Raw genomic sequence first — 14,677 nt, 5'->3', positions numbered from 1 at the left:
AAAAATTAGAAAAGCAAGTGGGAATAGAAGTGAGAACACTCTTGTGCTTACACAACTGGGTACTATAGCTGTTACACATAAATTCAAAAAGATTCACTTTACTCATATACATGTTTTAACCACAAGCTCCCAAAGCACTGTTTCAACAACCAAGACATTAGATGCAATAGATGCACTGGAGAAGTTAGTAATAAGTATACAATGAAATGAAAAATCCATGGACTGCTCAGGTGTGCATTAGAGCAAGTAGGTAGTTTCTGTTACCCTGTGGTCATAATTAGTGTTGGATGTAATCATACTTTGCAGTTACAACAGGAAACAGGTGGAAGAATTTAAAGAACTGTCATCTCTATTGGCATTGAAGTTTCTGTCTGTGCAAAAGCTGAATGCCTGGAGCATGAGCAAAACGTATAACATATCATAACAGTGTAATTAATTTAAGTTGGTGTCCTGCTGTTTCTATCATTATTATCAATGATACACTGGAAGCTATGCCAACACTATGGAATGACAACAGAAAAAAGATGGCATAGGCACACTCCAGAAAAGGTCTCAAAAAATGACAAAGCAACCGTACTCTGGAATATGCCAATGCATACAGATAGAGAAATCAAGGATAACCAGTTATAGTTGTCAGAGATCATCAAGAAAAAATTGCCTTCTAATCAATGTATCAATACCAACAGATGACAATGTATCTCTAAAAGAAAGAGAGAAACTCTCAAAATACAAAGATCTGGAAATAGAGGTAGCCTGAATATGGAGCCTAAAAACAGAAACAATCCCTATCATAATAGGTGCATTAGCTATGATTAAAAAACATTCAGACAAATTACACAACCTAAACAGGACTTATGAATGTACATAACATACAGAAAATACAGTTCTATATTTGAGAGGTGAGGAATTATGTACATTATTAACATTTGATGGATATTTGTCCTCATCTTATTTGTTGTTAACATGTTTCGGCTGATATACTCTCCAGCCTTCATCAGGTGTCTTGGGGAAATTTTGAACCTGGGTTCTCATTCCTAGGTATTTTTCGATGTTGTTATTATTATTATTCAGGTTACTGCCTGGAATTCAACTCGGAATCTTGGGATTAGTAACCTGCACTCTTAACCACTACGCCATATGCCCAGGCATATAGCATAGTGGTTAAGAGTGTGGGCTACTATCCCCAAGATTCTGAGTTTGATTCCAGACAGGCATATGGTGTAGTGGTTATGAGCGTGGGCTACAAACCCCAAAATTCCGAGTTCAATTCTAGGCAGTGACCTGAATAATAGCAATAACATTGAAAAATACCTTAGGAATGAGAACCCAGGTTCAAAATTTCCCCAAGACACTTGATGAAGGCTGGAGAATATATCAGCCGAAACGTGTTAGCAACAAACAAGATGAGGACAAATATCCGTCAAATGTAAATGATGTAAATAATATACAGAAAATAGCACTACTAGGCACTGCACACATCCTACATAAACACTTTCAATACAGTGAAAATAAGAGCACCACAACAAACCACAGCACATACCCAAGAGCAGTGATCAGTAGTGCAGTGAAAGCACGTGACAAAAATAAGACTACTGAATAATAATAATAACAATAAATACCCTGATGCAGTACCAGGCAGCAGTTCTCATGGCTCCTGATCTTAAATGGTTGGAAGTGTTATGTACATGTTTTGTCTCGGTATAAAAGATGGGCTACAGTAAATATTCTGCTCAATACCACAGAGTTGTTTGACCTTAACCAGTTGAGCATGTCCTGTATAGTGGCTGACATTATGTGCATCTCTGATCATGTCCAGGAGTAGTGAGGGAGCATCATAGGCATATGTTGAGATGAATTCTTTGGGGTATGAATACTTCACTTCTGGAAACAAAGGTGTTTCATTCATTATCCTTAAACATTATTCAGAGACCTTTTGAGTGGGATGGGCTATTCAACCTGAAGAAAATTCTAACTGGGCCCCACCTGCAAGGTCATGTGCTGTTTCCCTTGAAACGAGATCACCATGTCATGCTCATATGGTTGTGATGCATGTGCCTGGTGTATCCTTATTAGATGGGTAGTCACGATGGGTGTACTGGGCTTCATATGTTGGTACCCCAGTGTCACTTTGATGGCATGCATTGCTCTCTCACTGAATAATAATGGTTTCAAATTTTGGTAAGGGCCAGCAGTTTTTGAGGGAAGGAGGGAAGTCAATTACATCAACCCCCAGTATTTAACTGGTATTTATTTTATTGTCCCCAAAAGCATGAAAGGCAAAGTCGTCCTCAGTGGAATTTGAACTCAGAACTTAAAGATGGATGGAATGCTAAGCACTTTGCCCAGCATGTTAATGATTCTGCCAGCATGCCAGCCTAATAGCAACAACAATAAGTTTAAAATTTTGGCACAAGGCCAGCAATACTGGGAGGGGCTAAGTCAATTTAATCGACCCCAGTATTCAACTGGTACTTATTTTATCAACCCTGGCAGTATTTAAACTTACAATGTTAAGTCAGGAGAAAAGCTAAGCATTTTGCCTGGCATGATTATGATAGCTTGCCACCTTAATAATAAGAAGAACAACAACAAAATTCACTTACTGGAAGAAATATTGCCCTGTTTCTAATGTCTGTCTTGTTGTTGGTGATGTATTGCCACATATTTTCTTAAACAACTGTTTAGCTTGATTTTGGTATTCCATAAGACTTCTCCCAGACTAAAATGAGAAAAAAGGTTATATATATGTAAGAGAATACACTTACATAATAGAGCAATACAAATACAAATAAGAGGTGCAAGTGTGTGTTAGTGGGAAATCAGAAGCAGATTGACAATATACTGATTATAAAAATTAAAATATAATTTATGATAAAAGCTCAAAGAGGAAATAACAAAGCACTGGCACATCTGGTTGATGAGATAACTTTGAAACAGTCAACTATACTCTTACTCTTAACTTTCAAAAATACTCTCTCTACATATATCTGTGTTGTTTTGCTCAATCTTAAGATGGCTGTATTATTGAGGCATTATTTTACAGCCAGGTACACTTCTTGATCCTAACATTTACTTGATTTTCAAGTAAGGGATCTCTTGTTCTACATATGTTTAAAAGTGCAAAGCCAGCAGATAATTTGTTGATAGGAGAAATAACAACTTTACCACTTGTAGCTCAATGATTTTTTTTTTGAGAAACGCAGATGTCAGCAAACACACACACTCACGATGGGCTTCTTTTAGTTTCTGTCAAAAAAATTCACTCACAAAACTTGATCTGCCTTGGGCTATAATAGAAGACACTTTCCTAAGATGCTGTGCCATAGGACTGAACCCCATATCATGTAGTTGCAAATTTCTTAACCACACAGCCGTGATTGCACACATGCATGCACACATAATCTATAGTCAAGTGTAAATAAAAGTAAAAAGAGAACAATTTAAACTATAGAAATTTTGATTAGTAATAATTTCAAGGACAAATGAGAACTTTGTTAACATGTTAAAACTTGGGATTGAACTAAGAACATGTAAGGTCTTTAGTCTAATGCTCTAACTGAGCTTGTACAGGATGGCCTCACAATTTTAAGAGATATATTTATTGCCATTATAATGAAAATATTTTGCTAAATTACACCAAACAAATATGTTACATGATGGGTAGAGAGAAAGTCAGTTCAAATTAAATAGTTATTCAAAATAGACTTGTTTCGTTTTTATGCACTTTTAGGTTTATCTGAAATCTCATCATCATCAGTAAGATGCATCTCATTCTCTAAGTTACGATCAATGAAGATAAGAATGAAAATGGACAGCTAAAGATAGAGATTGTTACATCTTAACTAGACTGCAACAGACCACCTAATTCATATATTTTAATAAATAATAGAACAGATGTACTGTAGCTATGGTAACTATTTCTCTTAATATCAAGGACTTTAACCATCAAATATTGTTAGGCTTTGGTTAGTACACAAGGCAATTTAGTTGTTATTCAATCTGCTGCAAATAAGAGTCAAACGCTTCACAAAGCACACTCTTAAATAAAGGCTATATTATATAATTTTTGTGCAGGTGTACCAGCAATACTGTGCTAATTAGCAACGAATCCCAAGACAAATTTAGTGTATGGTTCTCGACTCTCTCCTGTGTAAAGCAGATCAAGATTGGCAGACTGGGAATTCCTGAAGGCTAAATAGAGGAAAATTTCCAAAAGTGGCAATGGTTGTTGTAAAAGCATATTAGTTGAGTAAGGATACAGGGGAAAAGCTGATAAGGGATTTCTTCCTTTGCGAAAAGGGAAAATTGTATATGTGATAGAACATAATGGCAAAACATGGACAGTAAATGCGAAGGATGTGCTAATGCTAGAAAGATATTGTGAGCATATTCTGCTGGATATGTAATGCTAGTAGGTAAGAAAAAGATGAGCTGAGAGAAAAATGGACATCAGAGGATTCAGATGTAGCATGCAAGAGAGAAGACTGCACAGGTAGACATAAGGTGTATATAAAGGATGGCCAGTAGGTAAAATGTCAAGTAATTCAAGTAGAAGGAACTTGTAGAAGAGAAAAACTGAGGAAGTCATGGGAAGATAAAAAGTATGGTTGATCTCAAGAGGCTAAACCACACACAAGAGATGATGAGTAATTGCAACATGTGGCAAGATATTGTACCAGAGCAGACAAACCCAACAAATGCCAGTATGAAAATCAAACATAAAATGACGATGATTTTGCAAGTGCAAATATATTCACTATTATAGAATGTTACGATACTGTTGCAGTATATCAAAAAGAACATGACAATTTTCTATTTCTCTTGTTGGATCGACACAAAGTCTTGAAATATTTAGAATCACTGCAGTCTTTCTATTTCTATATATTGATCACTCATAGTCTGGTCAACTGCACAGAATATTCTTTGCTAAGGCTGTATAAGACTGGGACAGTTGCATTGGTTTCAGCACTTGGTTTTAAAAACCAGATTCATTCCAATCAGCATGGACATATATTGTCCAAAAGTTTTGATCAACTGATTTTATTAGGGTTACTTCCTCTACTTGTTTTAGATTTTAAATATCTCAAGAGATGGCGAGTTTTTGTTTGCTAATTGTTGAGATAATCAGAGTTGACTGGCATTAGGAAGGGCATCCAGTCATAAAAACCATGCTAAAGTAAACAGTGGAGCTTGAAGCAATCCTCTGGTTTACCAGCTTTATCAAAATGTCCAACTCATGCCAGCTTGGAAGGCAGACATTAACTGATGATGACTTCTAAAACTATAATTAAGGAAAAAGTTAGCAGGAGTGGCAGAAATGACAGATGTCAGATAATGTAGCTTACAATTGGATTGTGCCAATTTAAGGAATATCAATATTAAGAATATGGCAAATCAATATTAACAAAGTACATAGCAAATATGCCCCTAACATATCTCTACTAACTTGCCCTGTACTAAAATACTGCTTACTTGTCTACAATTGTGCACCCTTTACACATATATTCATTAAATATATTTCTGTATAGCTATCAAGAAAAGACTATCTGCTTAGTAGGGAAATTGGATCTTTTCAGTTTGAACGGCAGTTTTTAACATAATTTCTAGGTAACTAAATAATTTTAAACTTCGTATACTGGTAGAATGTGTTTATAAAACATCTTTTTCTCTTGGCTTTATTGAGAAAATTCTATAGTCTGTAAGATATTTGTTGTTTTTTTTCTTCAATTTCTGCAATTTCAACCAATCAAATATGTCCATTGAGGTAAAAAACATTCTGTGCCGTATGAATATGTCCCTCGTTTAAGAAACAGATTGGGTTTATTTACATTTGTGAAGAAAAAAAGATACCCTTCCCCCCACCCCTAACCCTAATACAGATTGAAATGCAATAGATCGATACTAGGGTCATAATTATGGGTGACAATTTCATGACACCGCTAAAAAAAACTGCTGTTCAAACCGAAAAGATCTGGGAAATTTGCACTAAATCAACACTACATTCACTTAGCCACTCTCAAATTTTTATTTGTCTCTTTAGTTACTACATAAATTGTCTGCTTCTTTGAACTTATTAACTCTGCATCAGTCTATTTAAATATAATCAAATAAATTTAGGCTTATTTCTTTTATTACACGCAATCCTCATCCTAAAACCTTCTTAAGACTGCTAACCATAAGCCTTCCTACTCTATCTTCTAGTAAAACATGTAAGTCATTGTGCTATGGGAGCAACATTGAAAATTTGTGTCTTGATACAGTGTCAGTCAGGTAGAAAACTCCTCACTTCAAGCTATATGAATAAAAGTAATTAAGTTCAGCACTGTTGGTTAATATACTTAAACAGTCATAGGTTTTACAGTACTATTGCCCAAGTAACTATTTAAAGCTAGGCAGATTGGGCTATTTGTGAGTTAAGCATCTTGCCATATACACAAAACAGTGATAAAATACAAACTGCCAACCTCTTGGATATTTTATATCTTATTGATCTTGACATTCTATGTCATAATCTTTAATGGGTTGCTGGGTTATCATTAAAAGCATTCTTCCTGTAATCTATCAAAGCAAAGTCAGCATGCTATTGTCATGAGTTTTTGCATACTTTAATCAGTAACTTGCAATAATAACCAAGGACAAATGAAAAATACCACAATGACTGCATCTCCCATAAGGAAAATTCATTTTTATGCAAATTAAGTAGACTTGTTTGATAGCAAACAGTTTTTTAAGAGATGAAGAACTATGTACATTATTTACAATTGACGGATATTTGTCCTCGTCTTGTTTGATGTTAACACAACGTTTTGGCTGATATACCCTCCAGCCTTCATCATGTGTCTTGGGGAAATTTTGAACCTGGGTTCTCATTCCTAAGGTATTTTTCGATGTTGTTATTATAATTATTCAGGTCACTGCCTGGAATAGAACTTGGACTCTTGGGGTTAGTAGCCATGCTTAACCACTACTCCATATGCTCATGGGCATGTGGTTAAGAGTGCAGGCTACTAATCCCAAGATTCCAAGTTCGATTCCAAGCAGTGATCTGAATAATAATAATAATAATAATAGTAACAACAACAACAACATCGAAAAAATACCTTAGGAATGAGAACCCAGGTTCAAAATTTCCCAAGACACCTGATGAAGACTGGAGGGTATATCAGCCGAAATGTTGTGTTAACAACAAACAAGATGAGGACAAATATCTGTCAATTGTAAATAATCTCAACAATAAACAGTTTTTTGTAGTGACATATGCAACGACCTAAACACTTTTGGGGGTGGAGTGAAAATTGGAAGTTGTAAGATTTATGCTTTTTTTCTGTTTAGCAAAGCATCAACAACATAAGGCAAGTATTCCAAATCAATATTGAAACTACATCCTTAATTGAGATTTAGAATGATCACTTTTTAAAGTTTCATTAATATTCAATCATTTTAATGAAATGTTTTAGTAAATTAAAAAAAATAATTTAATATTTCCTCACAGATTCTTTAAATGTCTAAACATCTGACATGTTAAGATAATTTTTTCTCAGGCAAATAACATTAGACATAATTTTCTTTTTTAATATTCTTGTTTCAACTGGTTTGACCATCGATTATCATCAAGTGTCTTATTCCTAGAACCTAGATTTGAACTAGGAATATTTATTTCAAAGCTAAGAGTGGTCTTACTCTTGTCCACTAAACCACTGACACCTATACTTAATGGATAAATGAGTGTGGAAATTTTTAGGGGTATAAGTCTGTTGTGTGTCGTTAGTAAACTGTATGGGAGAATTCTGATTGTTAGGGTGAGAAACCAGACAGAGACTGTACTAGGGGAGGAGCAGTATGGTTTCAGGAGTGGAAGGGGGTGTACAGATCAAATATTTGTAGTAAGACAGATATGTGAGAAGTTTTTGACAAAAAGGAGGGAGGTGTATAGGGCCTTTATGGACTTAGAAAAGGCATATATGACCGAGTGGATAGGGATGCAATGTGGCAGGTGTTGCAGTTGTATGGAGTAGATGGTAGATTGTTGAGAGCTGTTCAAAGTTTTTATAGAGAAAGTAGGACATGCGTTAGGGTGGGTGGTGAAGTGAATGGTTTGATGTGAAAGTGGGGTTAAGACAGGTTTGTGTGATGTCTCCATGGCTGTTTAATTTATATATGGATGGTGTGGTGAGAGAGGCAAATGCTAGAACCTTTGGTAGAGGAGTCCAAATGGTGGGAGAAAATGGAGAAATGGCAGTTGTTGTTTGCTGATGATAGAACACTGATGGTGGATTCAGAAGAGCAACTAAAGAGACTAGTGGTAGAGTTTGGAAAAGAGTGTGAGAGGAGGAAACTGAAAATGAATGTTGCTAAGAGTAAGGTGATGAGATATTCGAGAGATGGAAGGGCTGGTAGGATGGATGTGAATATAAATGGTGAGATGTTAGAGGAGGTGAATGTTTTTAAGTATCTAGGATCACATGTGACGGTGGTGGTGGTGGTGGGGGTTGGGATACAGAGTGAGGGAGAGGAGTAAGATACTTGGAGATGTGAAAGGTATTCTGAGAGAGAAAAGGTTGAGTATGAAAACGAAAAGAGGTATGTATGAGATTGTAATTGTGCCGACAATGTTATATGGTGTAGATATGTGGGGGAAGAGAGAAGCGGAAAGGAAGTGACTAGATGTGTTTGAGATGAGATGTCTGAGGGCTATGGTTGGTGTGACATGGATGGACAGGATGAGGAACGAGGAGGTGTGAAGACAAGCAAGAATGAAAGAAAACCTAACAACCAAATCGGATAGACGAATGTTGAAGTGGTTTGGCCACATGGAGAGGATGGATGAGGAGTGGATGGTAAGGAGGGTGATGAAGGCCGAAGTGGTAGGCAGCAGAACCAGAGGCAGACCTCAATTTGTGTGGATGGATGGAGTGAGGAAAGCTTTGGTGGAACGAGAGGCAAGAGATGATAGGAAAGCTTGGAGAGTGTTTGTGGATGGCTGAGTGAATTTTCATGTTGCTCAAAGGGGTATGGAACCAGCATATGCTGTTGGGCCCTGCTGCTGCTATTGGGGGTTGTGTTCTATGTCTTGACCTGAGCATAGAATGGAGCTCATCCCTTTGAGCTGGAAAATGAATGGAATGCCTGGTGTGTGACTTGCTGTGGATACCCAATCCTATAACAAAAAAAAAAAGGCCTGGGTATATGATAAGATGATTATTACTCTAAGTTTTCAGTAACAGGCTTCCAAGTTCAAATCCAATCCAATACCATCTGGGAATAAGAAAGCCTGATGAAGATGGTCAGCAACCAAAATATAATGTACAAGCAAACTTCAAAATGTTTCATTTCTAAAGTTGATTTCAACATCACTGTAAGTTCAATAAATGATCATTTTAACAGAAATTATTGGTTTCAGATTTTGGCACAAAGCCGGCAAGTTCAGTGGAAAGGCCAGGTCAATTACACTGACCACAGTAGTCATAGTTTATCAACCCTAAAAGAATGAACAGCAAAGTCAACCTTGGCAGAATTTGAACTCAGAATGTAAAGATGGATGAAATATCGCTAAACATTTTGCCCAGCATGCTAATGATTCTGTTATAAGCAGTTTCATCTGTGTTTCTTAGTGAGGTTCTTTACATATCAAATTATATAAATAAATTTTAATTTGGTTTATATCATCGTATTTTCTTTATGTATATCTCCCTCTTTCTGTGTAGTACTAGCAAATACACTAATATTAATGATATTACTCTTTGTTACAAGCTAACATATGGAATGAATATGAATAGTCAAGAAATAATGAATGCCACATTTAAAAGAATTTTAAACTAGTTTCTCTTCAATTCATCTATCCACATATTTTTATTTGACAATCCTTTTATTCACTGGAATCAGTTTTTTTGCACAGTTGACAAGTTTTAAAATTGGGTTGGGGGAAGAAAACAAAATAAAAAAGATACACGTAAGCAAGAATGAAAGGGTGGTGGTAGGGGTATAATTTGTGCTAAAAAAAAAAGAAATAAACACTATTAATTCTTTGGATTACGTGACAAGATCCAATGGCTAATACGGTGGTAGTGTTCTGCTTGGTTGTCTTAACTTGGGCTATAACTAATTTTATTTGAGTTGACTACAGTGAGGTGAAAGACAAAATCAAAACTAAAATTTGGGTGAGAGAGGGCAAGACAAAATTATAAAACCGTTAGAATCGGTAGAACATTGAACATGTATTGCAGCATTTAGTTACATCTCTTTACTCTAAGTTTAGGTTCAAATCGCGCTGGAATCGGTCATCTTTGCATTTCGTTCTTCCAAAGTCGATAAAATAATTACCAGCCAATTAACTGGTCACACACTGCCAAAATTGGAAACCGTTTAATCAAGCTACTCTACTGTCCCCAATATTTCCGATCACTTAAGCCAGTCGTTTCCAACCGGGGTGTCGTGACACCCAGCACTGTCAGCGATATTGCGAGCTTGAATTAAATGACACAACTCGCACTATTTATTCAGTATTCATACAAGGGATGGCACATATCTTAAACTTAGGAAAATCACTGACGAAAGCAGAAAAACGCAGTTCGATAGTGGATGGGGGGTGATGGGGGGGGGGGGGGGTAACCGGGGAAACAGGATTCTGCGACACTAATGCTTTTCTTAATGGTTTTGGCTACGTCAGCAAATCGAAAATACTACAGCCAGGAATCGAAATGGAGCAACGTCACTGAATGACGAAAGTAACAATCTATTAAAAAATATGACAGATAATCGAAGCAAAAGTACCTAAAAATTAGTGTATGTGTGTATGATTTTAATATAGTGCACAGATATTCACCGATACCATACATCTAACTCATTAGTTAACGTGTGTGTGTTAAAAAAAAATTCGTTCTTGTAACAACAGATAGTATGTTATAGAGATATGAAATTTCAGATTTACTGAGTAAGGGTATGTTATAGGAAGTGGTTAAAGCAATGGTAAATTTTCAGAGTTAAGCAATTCCATCTGAGAAACGAAACCGCTAAAAGCATTAATTAGGGGTGGTGGTGCATTACGAGAGAACTTTGAAACACGACAAGGAGAAATTACAGAATCTTCATCATAAATGTTTTCTTAAAGGCCCAATACTTAGAATTAACAAGGGAAGAGATAAAGTCGCGTTGACGTCTAATGCCTTTTAGATGATCATCATGAATTAACACTGAAATGCTAACGGGCATTTAAATAGTAATATTACTTTTTAACTTAAGAAAACAAAAGTAACAGGTTGTCCCAATAAAATTTTTTAATCCAAAGAAACAGCGTTGAAAATGTTTTACTGGTTAGCGGACATAACAACAGAACACGGCACAAAGTTCTTTATATAAAATATGTAGAGTTAAAATTTTCCATATTTTAAGTTAAAATCCTGCCGGTGTTGATCCAACCCACTTAATCATCCTTGGCAAATTATCATGATAAAATATAAACCACTTATTAATGGGATGCACGTTGATAACATTGTGAGATCACCGAATAAATCAAAACGTAAATACGTCGTAGTATTTCAGATCCCACCAGGGTCAACTTTGATTTTCATCCCTCTGGCGGTAAAGTATTAGATGATGTTCTTTCAATAAAAACTGTAACTTTTGCACACGAAGAAATTATTAATGAAATAATCCATCATTAAAATATTGGGATAGAGTGGATCAAACTATAATCCTCTACTTAATACAACAATGAGTTTTATTATTTAGAAGCAAATCTTAGGGACACTGCTTAGCAACGCCGTTGATAAAACACCGGTCTGGATAATCCATAATAACCGAAGTTAGATACTTCTGTTCTGAGTTCAAATACCGGTAGCGTCGGTATGATAATAGATACAGACCGATCGAATAAAATCAGTTACGTTCCTACGGCCCTTCTAATTAAGAAAACAAAAAGGAAAGTGTAAAAGTTTATGACTTCAGAAAATTTAACTAAGTAATACCAATATGTACGTGAGAGATTTTGCACATCAATAACCTATTTGAGAAAACTGGAAACAGTCAAAATAATGTTTCAGAAAAATAGTAACGCTTGTCATTGACATGGGATCTACCGGTAGAGATAGTATTCTGGAACCAAGTTAATTTACTATATCTCACCAATCGAAAACTAATTCCGCGTCCATTCAAAATAATAACAGCGAATATTTTCAAAAAGTCTCCAGGTACTTAAAATATGTTCAGTAGGAATATGATTCCTCTCGAGGGTGACAAAAAACAGAGAGAAAATAATAATACATACTAGGTATTATAGATACTAAATGTTTCCTTTCAAAATATTGATGCTTTGTATCGATCTGAGAAATCATTATTATTAGTAAGACTGTTTGGATGCAGTTTAATAAATTCAATTATAGACAAGAAAAACAAAGCGAAGCAATGAGGATAAATGTATGTGTATAAGTTATTTAAACACTAAATGATGATGAGTTGTTGACCAACCTGTTCATCTTCTTGGACCGACGCTGCCAAAGGCAGACCGTCGGCCACACGTGCAATCATCGTCATGAGAATCATTTCGGCTTTTATTTGATGTAGATCTATATAACCAAAGAGGGTGTATTTAAATAGCTGTTACAAGCTACACGTGTAATTACGGTCAATATGCAGATAAATGTGTAAGTCTACGTGAGTATGTGTGTGTGTATGTGTTGGATAATTACATGTAGACGACCGAAAACTGGCAATTCGCTGCTTGTTATTGTCAGAATCCGTCGCAACGCCTCTCCAGCTGCTTAGTCTTTGACAAGTGAAATGTTCCAGGAAACATAATAATAGCCTTCAATCAATTTTCTGTTGCTCTTTTCCCCTTTCTTTTTACGTAGTTAATTTGAAAAAAATGTCAACATGAAGCTTGCAGAATACAAAAGATAGGAGAGAGAGAAAGAAAACTGACTGCAAAGTCAATGATTGTCACATATATATTGGTCTCAGACGACTGAATCGTTATGACGTGGCTCAGAAATGCGCAGGGCCGGAAGTAACAAGCAATTGCTTACCATAGATATACATGTTAACATTGATAATGAAATTATCACCGTCAGTCTATGTGCGACGCCATATTGAAAACGTACAAATAAGGATTATAGAAGTTTTATATAGCTTGCTGCATATTGACAGAATGAAAAATATTTTTGCTTTCATTTTATCAATAATAATAATAATAATTCTTATTATTTATTGAAAATTCAAGAAATAAAAAATATTACACTGAATTTTATGTCTTCACAATAATGATTATTATTTTGTATTCTAAAGATATACAGTAACAGAACTTTTTAACACTCTCATACCATACAGCATTGGGGAAAACTGGAATTAAGATTAATAATTAACTTTAATTATTACAGTTTAGAAGACAGGGAATCAGAAGAAAGCGAGGTTAGATACGTCAAGTAAGTTTGTTAGACTGGCAGAAATTTAAAACATTCAGAGGGTCAGAAAGTAGAAATAAAAAACAAAGAACAAAACATGGTTATAAGGTTTCACTGACATAGGAACGTTTAACCAAGAGAGAGTGTGCGTGTATAGTAAGGTAACTCAAAATCATCCGTCATTAACCAGTTCCATGGAGAAAGACTTAACCCTTTAAGTCTAAAATAAAATTTCATGGTTATTCTAATATTGATGTTAAATAACTGCCTAAAAAGAGAATTGGTATTTTCTGTAAGTCACATTGCCTCCATAAACTTGACATATCTCAACATATATGTTTATATTCAACAGATTTCACTCACAAGTCTTTAGTCAACATGATGCTATGGTAGAAGACACATACTCAAGATGTCATGCAGTGAAAATTAAAACTGTATGATTGTTTCATTTGATATTTTTCCAACTTGAAGCTAATGTTCCTTCAAAAGATAGATAGATAGAGAGAACTATACCATAGATATGATTCTGTAAGAATTGGCAAATTTATAGTTTCTACTAAGTATCTCATAAAACTACTACATTTTCAGTTTCAAATACCTTGAAGTAGTTGACTGTAAATTGTCCCCAACAAAACAAGGATATTATTCCAATTTTCAAACAAATACAAAGAAACTTTCCGAGCCAAATTAAGTTGACCATATCTTACATTGGAAACCTTAGGCATGAAACTCATAATACATGTAAGTAACACATAATTCTAGTTGTCTTGTGCATTCATACATGACATAAAGCAATGAAACACTGTTCCAGGAACACAAATACAGATCTACCAACTTTCTGAAATTAATTTTGCTCATGCTGGTGTCACACAAAAAGCACTCATGCTGGTGTGATGTAAAAGTCCTTGTGCCAATGCCACGTTAAAAGCACCCAGCACACACTGTAAAATGGTTGGAGTTAAGAAGGGCATCTAGTCATAGAAACCAAGCCAAATCTAACTGAAACTTGTTGCAGCTTCCCAGTTTGCCAGCTCTGGTCAAACTGTCCAACCTATAACATTATGGAAAATGGAAGTTAAAGGCTGATGATGAGGATCATGGACCCACAGAAGATATAGTACAAAATGCATTTCAGGCCTACTAATTTATATACATTGTGTCTTCTGGAGCTTGTTTAAAACTTGTATTAACAAATGGATTTATGAGAACAACATAAAAACATAAATTTGAAGATTTTAAAAGAGGAGCACTCCAATTAAATAAAAAAAAAAACTTGACAATTA

The 14,677-nt window shown here is 35.3% G+C and overlaps 1 protein-coding gene across 1 annotated transcript in view; it reads right to left on the bottom strand.

Annotated features, from left to right (window-relative positions):
* LOC115211677 (vesicle-trafficking protein SEC22b) overlaps positions 1-12,993 on the bottom strand; it is a 28,810-nt gene extending 15,817 nt beyond the window's left edge. Inside the window, exons 1-2 of the mRNA XM_029780322.2 lie at positions 12,463-12,993; positions 2,604-2,719 (exon numbers count right to left, since the gene is read on the bottom strand). Of these exons, the coding sequence (XP_029636182.1) occupies positions 2,604-2,719; positions 12,463-12,537 (191 nt within the window). The 5' untranslated portion in view covers positions 12,538-12,993. The remainder of the gene's footprint in view (positions 1-2,603; positions 2,720-12,462) is intronic.
* Positions 12,994-14,677: the final 1,684 nt, after the last annotated feature.

This window comes from Octopus sinensis, linkage group LG1 (assembly GCF_006345805.1).
Source record: "Octopus sinensis linkage group LG1, ASM634580v1, whole genome shotgun sequence".
In the NCBI taxonomy this organism is placed as follows: Eukaryota; Metazoa; Mollusca; class Cephalopoda; order Octopoda; family Octopodidae; genus Octopus; species Octopus sinensis.
The sequence above is the reverse complement of the archived record's forward strand: the minus strand, read 5'-3'. Positions and strand labels throughout refer to the sequence as shown.